Consider the following 9,347-nt stretch of genomic DNA (forward strand, 5'->3'; position numbering starts at 1 on the left):
ACATCCTGCTTTGATTTGATTTGATTGATAATAAATTCAAATAATTTCCCTGTGGCGAGTCTATTTTGATGTGATGATAATCAGTGAGTGATCTCTCCCTGTTCCTATCTGGACCAACAAGACCTTGTTATACTTTCTGTCTCACATCCAGTTAGAGAAAGGAGTAATGGAGTGGCTTTGGTGGTTTGACCCAGCCAGGGTTAAACCACCACATTCTGGCATGTTGAAAATATTATCTGAGTTTTGCACCTGTAGATGTATCCTTATGGAAAAGTGTCAGGTCTCTTTCCTTCATATGTCATTTGCTTTATTCCCAGTTTCTACTTATTGACTCCACTTGAAACAGGTTTCCAGATTTGTTTGCTTTATTGTAACAACTCTTGGTCCTTCCACCTCAACTCTACCAACTCTGCCTTGTGCCATCTTGATTTGGAAATACTTTCCTATATATAGGGATAGTTTTTAGGAAGGAAAATCTAAACTGCATAAATACTTCCAGGCTTTTGCTCACTGTATTTGCACCATGTCAGGCATCTGCCTATCATGACAGGCACAGTGAACAGCTGGGTAAAAACTCAGTGTTGCTGAACTTCTTTCAGAGGAGCAGACAAAACACTGAAGGGCTGGATGGAAATAATGCAGAGAAAGGCTCTGTGTCCCCATGTAAACCAGCACTGCTCCCCTGCTGGGCTGCTGCCTCCTCTTCCAGAGCAAAGGACCCGAGCAGTGCTGACCACGCATAGAGATGGGCCTGTGCAAAATATCAGAGAGAAAGTCCCAAAGCCTGGGATTTGTACCTGAAAGGCAATGAGTCAGGAGGGGATGGGAAAATAACAAAAAAGGGGATGTGATGAAACATGGTAAAATAATGGCCATCCAAGGTATGATAGATTTGGGAGTCTCTCTTTTCCCAGCCTTTGTCATGGGAGAAAAGAAAACGGTGAAAATGAAAAGCTTTCAGTTGAAAACTGAGAGAGGAACCATTTTCATGCAGTGAATAAGCAGATCTGAGGACTGATTGCCAGAGGAAGTCAGAGAGTACAAGGAAACAGGGAGGTTTAAAGACAGACCAGGCACACATCTGAGCAGTGAGAACATCCAGGCTGGTAACAGGCAGTGCTGAAAGTGTTACCCACAGGAGGAGAGAGCATCCCATTGTGTGTGAGAAGAGAGAGCAAACCATTGTCAGGCACTGAGAAAATATGATGTGATCCTGATGGATATTGGATTGCCCCTCAGCCCCACGGGGGTTAACCAACCTTTTCTCTACCTGCATCTGGCAGAGAGAGGTGATTGAGCTAGACAGATCAGTCTCACCTGAAAGAAAGAATTGCAGCATTATCATTTGCCTAGGCATATGCTGGTACCACGCTGGACTGTCTTGCTTTATGCTGGTTCTGCTCCAGGGTCTGCCTGAAATTGCATGGGATGGTTGAAGCAGACAAGTCTGTCTCGCAGCTCTGCTGCACTTCTCTAGGATTCAGTGGAGAAAGGGGTGTCATTTCCAGTAAAATACATGGATAGCTGAGTAGCTAAAGAGCTGTGGAGTCCAGACTCCCTGGAGTGGGCTAGTTGTGACTTTTGGGTGCCGCTGCACTACCTGCAGCCTAAGGATACCCGAGTGCATTCACTGCCTGAGTGCCTGAACCTCTTGGGGAGGGAAGGTGAGAGCCACACAGCAAGAAGGTCTGTTCATGTGCCTGCAGAAAATCTGGCCTGGCTGTGGTGACCTTCTCTCAAGAGAATCTTCTATCCTGAACACAGTGCAGCCACAGCCTGGGAACCAATATGGGAGAAATCACACATATGGCTCTTGTTACTAATAAGTGTTTCTCCTGGCGTGGCATTCTATGGCTGTTCAAGAGCAGTACCACAGTCCTCCATGGCTGTTCAGAGGAGATGTGAAGAGCATTCTCTGACTGCATGAAACCTAAACACATTCTTGAGAGGTAGGGCCTGGCAGACTCAGGCTTACATTGCTAAGTACATCCTTAGCAGGAAGAGAGTGACAAAGAGCCATAATACCACTTGTAGATCTTTCAGGAAAATGTGAGGACTTAAGGAGTAAATGAATGAATGAACAAGGATGGTCAGATGGGAGAAAAAAAGAAAAGAAGGCTCTGAAATGCAGCAAAAAGGAGAGACTGAGCCTGTGATTCTTCCTTCTCTACTGGCATTTAATTTCCCCTTCCCCGCTGTGAAAATGTCAGAAACGAACAGGCAACTTCAGTAAAACAGAACTGAAAGAGAAAGAGAAGGCAGCAAAAGCCTTAGAAATGGCTTCACACAGGCAGAGGTACACCTGGCTCCATCAAATAGGCATGATCCTCCACAAGCACACACAGAGGTCAATGGGGTTTTTTGTCACAGGAATTTATTTTAAGTTCTAAAACGAGTTTCTAATAAGTTAAAATGCTCAAAATGTGCAACAGGGAAGTGAGCAGGGCAGTGCAGGGAGACAGAGAGGAGAAGAGAGTGAGCATGGGGGAAGAAACACTGTCAGACTGCAGGGGAGATGGATTCCAGCCATGTCCTGCATCCAAGTGTTCCACCAGAGAAAGCCTGAGAGAGAGGCCACGAAGGAGGGGCAGAGAGTGGGACAGAGATGTGGCACCAAAGCAGGCAGTAGCTACTGGCTCAAATACCCCCAGTAGCTCCAAAGCATCTCTGCTGCTGGCCACCTGACCGCAGTGGTGAGTTTGCCTTGCCCTGGCTACAGCTTCCAGCCCCTCTGCAGGTACAGAGCTCCCAAGGTCCCCTGCAGTGCTCATGCCATCCCTAGACCCTCCTGAGAGGTCTGCATGCTGCCCATCTCTCTCTGCGTGGCACACAGAGTTTCATCCTCCCACGCAGACTGGCCCCGACGCCCCTGCTTCCATCAGCACTCCGTTTGCTGCATCTTCCCTTTCTGGTTTTCCTCCATGGGCTTCCAGGGCACATTGACTGCAAACATCCCTTCCAGTGCTGGGAAGGCAGGAGCCCGTGCCTGCAAGGGAAGCAAGAGGCTACATCAGACACGGGAGAGAGGCTGAACGGCACGAGCCTGGGCTTCTCCCTGCCAACATGCAATTCCTTCTGGGGAGGGCCAGCTCAACACGACCCTCCGTGGTGTCATGGGCATAAGGAATAGCAAAGACAGGACATCCCTAAGGGAGAGCAAAGATCTCTGATCTGGGCAATGTCAGGTTTGATGATATGTCAGTGTTACAACACTCTTTCGGAGAGAGGTAATAAAAGCATGAAGGCGTGTGCAAAATGAGGTAAGAACAGATTAAAGGCAGAACCACCATCACAAGTGACTTTCTAGAGGGAGAAAAAGAGGCAGATCTCAGGGCTCCTGATAGCAGTATAGGGTTGCACACAGACAGCACAGCAAGAAGGATGAGATTAGTTAGAGAATAGCATGGTAAGTGTGATCTCAGCTAAGAGGAAGGGACTGGGGTCTTGCTGACAGGTTTCTGCCAGGCTGAAGGGAAATGAAAAGCACAAGTCTTCAAAGACCAGTCATTATTGGCACAGAAAGTGTGAAAGTGCTAATGAGTTAGGCAGCTGATAAAGTTGAGGAGCCTCATTTGGAAGAAAGAGGATAAGAATATCATGCAAGACACAGCTATTTTAGGAGAAGGGAGCATTAAGCTGAATGAGAGGATCAATGAAATGCAACATTACTGATCAGACATTGATAGGAGCAGGGAGTTGGAATAGGAATTCCTAATGTGTGGGCTACAGCCCATCGGGTGTGCGTGATACACCGCGGGGAGCATCCAGTTCCCAACCAGCGCAGGAACAGCAAATGCAATCTCAGAGGATGCCAGCAGAGAGAGGGAGAGAACCAGCGAAGAGCTGATATCTCTGCCCGAGGCACCTCATCTGCACTCTGACGGAGGACGAGCCCAGCAGGGAGCCTGTGCAGAGAAGGGTGTGAATCACAGAATCAGAGGGTGGTTGGGGTTGGAAGGAGCTTTGGAGATGATCCAGTCCAACCTTCCTGCTAAAGCAGGGCCATCCAGAGCCGGTGGAGGAACACCCATGGATAGAGGACCTGTGCTGCCACACGGGAGCCTGGCTTGCTCAGCACAGCAGGGCCATGGGGGCACATGCAAATGCTTTGGGGTGGTGAATATCCTGGTGGGATGAGAGCTGTTGAAGCAAACAGCTGGTCATCCAGGTGTCCTATTTCCTGCTAGCTGAGGCTTTACAGGTACACTCAAGGGATTCCAGTCCAAGGTTTTGGGCCAGAAAGGTTGGTTCTGATCACCTGGACTTGCACACTTCAGACTCACGGAAATTGTAGATTTCTGCCTCATATTGTCCTTTACCATCAGTGCTGATTAAGGATGGATGACAAAGAACCTGTCATGAGCTGCCCTTGCACTACCCACAGTGGTTTTTTAAAAAATTTCCACCTTGCTTCTTTTGTGATGCTGCCAGCCTTCAGTCTCCAGCCACTGGGACTTGCTAAGACTTTTCATCAATTTTGTCACATCCCTCGTCTTCAGCTCAAGGCAGTTTCAAGGCTCCCAGCTCTTTCACCAGGGTAAGCTCTTCCAAACTTACCTTGCTCTGATTGCCCAGCCCGTTCCCCACTAGAATTGTTGTTGTGGGCCCTTTCTGTAAGGCTAAGTAGGAGGCAGCTGCATCACAGCTACCCCCAAAAGGTGTCCCTTGTCTGCAAAAGGAAACCCTGAAGGATGATTTTGCCATGTTATTAATTTGCAGAGCAATAATATGAGAACTGCAGAGAAACGGTCTGACTTGTTTGCACAGTTTTCTCCAGTGATGTGCTGGGGAAGGATTAGTCCTGGCCTGGTCTTGGGAATCAAAAAGGCAAGGTACAAGGTAGAGTTTTCAGAGGACAAGATACTGGAACAAGCTGAGTAAATGAAGGGCATTAAGTTGCCAGAGGCTGAGCACTGAGGTGTGAGGGCTGAGCCAGAAACAACAGCCCCGCATCAATATCGATGTCTGGGCACCAGCAGGCACTGATACAGAGCAGGAGATGGTTACATTAAAGCATCCGGATAAGGAATGAGAGAGGGGACATCTACAAAAGCCTGGCAATTAGCCCTCCTCTGCTACTGCATGGCTTGATCTCTGTGGGAATAAACATGAAGCTTTTCAAAGCCGGGCTGTGATTGTCCCTTAGGAGGTTTTCTTCCTTCTCTGAGGTGTCTGACCTGTCCTCAGAGGAATGCCATGATTAGCCAGACCTGCCAATGCCCAGGGTACAGCTGTCCCTGTGTGTCCATGACACTGTCAGCAGGTTGCTCCAGCCCCATACCTCCTCTGGCCACTGTGTCCCCAGGACCTTTCCCTGCTGTCTCTGGAGCAATAAGGTCAAAGAAATAAAGGTCAAATTAGGGTGGATGCGCAGGAAAAAATAACAGGAATGGGGTGATGGACACCTACCCTTTTTTGCAGGGCCAGAGCCACAACACAAACGGCAAGCAGGAAGAAGATGGTGAATGTGAGCCCAAAAGTAATCTGCCCACTTAAGATAGAGGGAGCGCTGGAGACCTGGGCACCTGTGAGGAGGAACCACAGTTAGGAAGGAAGGGATGGTTGATTTTGTACTGGGGAAAGGGTGGGACTGCACAACAACAGGCAAAATAGGAAAGAGTGCAGGGAACTGGAAGGAGCAGCATGAGGATCTGGTGAAAGGTAAGAGAGGATGAGAAGAAGATGGGATCCAAGGGGAGAAGGACAGGATGAGGCTGAAAGAGAGATAAGTAGGGTGAGAAGAAGAGGTTGTTTGCAGACCCATGGGGGACAGTACCTGTGATCTGCAGGTCATACTCCACTGCTCCCAGTCTGCCTTCTGGGCCATACACACTGCATTCCCAGGTGCCTGTGTCCTTTTGTGACACTTGAGGTATTTCCAAGGTAGGTCCCACCCGTGAACTGTGGCCCTCCAAGTTATGGGAAGTAGCCACAGCCAGCTTGCTCTTAGTGGGGGCTGGGTCAAGGTGCTTCCACTGGAAATGTTCATGTCCCTGGGAGTGAGTGAGGCTGCAGATGAGCAGCAAATGACTCCCCTCAGAAACAGGTCCTTGGATGCTTGGAGTCACTGTGGCAAAGGGAAAAAAGTAACCTCAGGAAGGACTACAGGCATGTCCACATCTCTTCCTCATCCATCCTTCTTCTATTGCATCTCTATTACTTCCTCTAAATTATTTTCTTTGTCTTTCTCATTTTTAAGAGGAACAATCAAGTCACCCAGGAAAACCCCTGATTCCTGCAGAGTCCAGTGCAGTGCAATGCCCCAAACAGAGATCTTGTTTCCTGCCTTGGGGTGGGAGCCCATGACCATTGCACAGACAGGTAGGGAGGTTTATCTGCACTGAGGGACCCCAGAGGGGTGAAGCACCTCCCAGGTTCTCCTCTCACCTGTAACCACGGCCAAGGTGACGTCCCTGCTGATTGTCCTGTGTCCCACAGAGACAGTGCAGCGGTACTGCCCTGCATCGCCCGGCCCCACCACGGGGAGATGCAGGGGGAAGCTTCTGCTGCTCAGATTCTGGGAGATGCCCCAGTCCTGCAGATGTCCTCCTGCAAGGTGGCTCCAGTGGGCTGCCACCACAGTCATCCCAAAGGCGCTGGGAAGGTAGCTCAGGCTGCACGGTAGATCAGCTGCAGAGCCAGCTGCTGCGTAGACCACAGGGCTGGTTGGGCCATCAAAACCTGAGCCAGGGAAAGAAGACAATGTGAGATGGTGCCTGGAGAGAGCTCCTCAGAGAGGTGACAGACCTAGGAAGTGAGGACAAGGTGGAAGCTGGGAAGCTGGGGTCACTGGGATTAGTCAGTCACATCAAAGGGATCAGCCTGGGGGTGCTGGGTTATCAGAGGTTGAGCTCACCTAGAATTTGCAGGTCGAATGTGGCAGAAACGATCTCCTTATCAGAGTACCGAAGCTGGCAGCACCAGGAGCCCGCATCGCTCATGGCTGGATGGAGGATGGAGAGAGTCCCGGACAAGGAGCAGAAGGTCCTGGAGGTGCGGCCTGGCTGCTCGCTGTGGAACCAGCAAGTCTCCACAAGGCTGGCCTGGTGGCTGGAGTTGCAGCTCATCAAGAGCAGCTCATTTTCCATCACAGGATTGGGTGGAATGAGGGTTACTGCAAAAAGAAGATTTTGGCTTGGGGGGTGAGCTAAGGACATAGGGGAGCTACCAAACCAGCCCTTTGTGCCTGCACTATCCTAACCTTGTCCCTTCAGAGCTGAGGGCAGACAGCAGGAATATGCACTTTCCAGAGGGCGCTGCCTGTACTCTCACCTGCCCTGCCAAACACGGCATCCCCGCCCTATCCCACCTTTACAAACCCCCCGCTCCTAAAATCAACATTCCGCAGGTTTTCCATCCTCTCCTACCTGTGATCACCCCCAGCTCCACGTGGCAGCTGTGGACTTCTGTCTTATATTTCACCTGTGCCTCATACAGCCCAACGTCCTCGCTCCGGACGGGGACGATCCGCAGGGAGAAATTGCCATTGCGTAAGGCGGGGTCCTGGAGGGACACCCGGGGCTTCATGAGCAGTGCTGTCTTCTGGAGGCCCGAGTAGCCAACTTCCAGCACCACGTGCGGCTCCTGGTGCACACTGCAAGCAGGACAAGTGAGCGGCTCATGCCAGAGGCAAACGTGAGATCGAGGGAGGGAGCAGGAAGGAGGGAATATGGGGAATGAGGAAAAGGGCTCAAAGGGCCTCCAACCCCCCAATTCCCCCAGAAGGACTCGTATCTCTTTTGGCCCTGGCATACCTTCCCCCATGCCGCTTCCACAGCACAGATATCTTGTCAGGCAGCTGCTTGGAGGTCTCCCTCATCTTTCTGGGGCTCAAATGGCATGGCAGCACAGCTGAACTCCCCTCTCTGACCCACACCTTCTGCTCCCTGCTCCTTCCCTCCGATAATCCCAGTAGGATGTGGCCAGCTGTAACAAGATGGAGAGCTGAGCAAAGATTCAGTGTTACCCCACTCTGGGGTGGGGATGCCGTCTTTGCCAGGGTGGGTTAGAATACAGCGTATCTGGCCACCTTCTGTGGAGTTGTAAGGGCAGGAATTCTCCCTTCCAGCCTTTCCAGGGATCAGGTAACACCCAGACTCAGATTGCTGAGCTACTCTGCCCTCCCCATACGTTCAGCCCCTCTTACCAGTGAAAGGCAGCAGAATGAAGGTGAGGAACAGCACCAGGGACACCAGTCTCATGGTGGCATCCAGGAGAGGGGCTGCTTCTCACTCAGGTCTGTGCTTAATGAGGTCCAAAGCTTGAAGAGATCAGCAAAAATGAGGCATGGGCAAAGAATCTTGTTAGAGGGGGTGGGTGAGAACAGAGGGGTCAGTGGGATGTGCTTGCTGTCATGCTCTCCCTCTCTCTCTCTCTCTGATCAAAGCATTTCCCTAAATGCCTTTATATTGCAAGTGGGCAGCAAATTTCCTCATATCACTAAGAAGATGCGTCACGATCAAGAAACCAGTACAAGCCTGAGGCACGTGAGGGCAGAGGAGGGAGGGACCAGAGACACTGCTCTAAGCATCTTTTAGTGGAAATTCTTTGGGTCGCTGTTGTTTTTCTCACAAATTTCGCTTCTATATAGCCAGTGGAAAAAGTGCAGAAGACACTTCCCAGCAAGTACCCTTCATGTTTTTCTTTCATCTCTTACCTTTTTTGGTTTGATCTTCCCGTCTCTTACAGATTCTCTCTAATTCTTTCAGGGCTTTTGAGAACATGTTGGTCTTTTTTTCTGCTGTTCTTTCTTTTCTTTTTTTTTCTTCTTTTTTTTTTTTTATTATTATTATATATTTTTTTCCTTCTTTAGTCTTTCAAATTTGCTGATTTCTTGGCTTTTTCTCATTGGTCAGTTCACAGGCAGCATGAGGAAAGGGTCTATGCTAAGATTCAACCAGGACACATGTAACTCATCGATCTAGAGTCCAGGGCTAGTATGGGACACAGCTGAGGTGGTCCAAGGAGACCAAGGGGAGCATTCAGAGAGAAAAAATAAGCACTGCAAAGAGGGGCTGCATGCTGTGGCACTCTGTGGCACTCTGAGGAAAGAACCCTTCTGCTCCAGCAGCTCTGGGGGGAACACACTTGATCTCATGTCCTAACCCCCATGCAGCTGCTGACCTTTGCACAGGGCAATACATTTCCATCCATGTGCCTCATCCTGGGCCCCCTTCTTGTCTCAGAGAACCCCCACTGTTGTGGTTCACAGTTTCCAGCAACCCACTGGCTCTGACTCTTTTGGACTTATCAGCCCTTCGTGACAGGTGTCATGAAGACACCCAAGCCCCTCAGTGGCTCACCCACCAAGGGCTTGGGCTTTTTCTGAGGCTGAGGGAAGGGAGGTG

At 50.1% G+C, this 9,347-nt stretch overlaps 1 protein-coding gene across 1 annotated transcript; it reads right to left on the reverse strand.

Annotated features, from left to right (window-relative positions):
* Positions 1–2,375: 2,375 nt before the first annotated feature.
* Positions 2,376–8,357, reverse strand: LAG3 (lymphocyte activating 3). Its single transcript, XM_005523835.3, has 8 exons — positions 8,147–8,357; positions 7,755–7,926; positions 7,368–7,594; positions 6,857–7,114; positions 6,388–6,681; positions 5,777–6,067; positions 5,410–5,525; positions 2,376–2,986 (listed from the first exon to the last, which is right to left on the reverse strand). The coding sequence occupies exons 1-8, from the start codon at positions 8,199–8,201 to the stop codon at positions 2,879–2,881; spliced, it is 1,521 nt and encodes a 506-aa protein (XP_005523892.2). The 5' UTR covers positions 8,202–8,357; the 3' UTR covers positions 2,376–2,878.
* Between the last annotated feature and the right edge of the window lie 990 nt (positions 8,358–9,347).

The sequence above is a fragment of the Pseudopodoces humilis genome, chromosome 2 (genome assembly GCF_049639895.1).
Source record: "Pseudopodoces humilis isolate 2021_Gansu_Grassland_sample_001 chromosome 2, ASM4963989v1, whole genome shotgun sequence".
Taxonomy (NCBI): Eukaryota; Metazoa; Chordata; class Aves; order Passeriformes; family Paridae; genus Pseudopodoces; species Pseudopodoces humilis.

Coding starts and splice junctions, on each gene's coding strand:
- LAG3 (XM_005523835.3), bottom strand. CDS start 8,201: ATGAGACTGGTGTCCCTGGTGCTGTTCCTCACCTTCATTCTGCTGCCT. Junction 7,595..7,754: donor TGGAAGCGGCATGGGGGAAG/GTATGCCAGGGC, acceptor TCCTGCTTGCAG/TGTGCACCAGGAGCCGCACG. Junction 6,068..6,387: donor CACCTTGGCCGTGGTTACAG/GTGAGAGGAGAA, acceptor CCTTTGCCACAG/TGACTCCAAGCATCCAAGGA.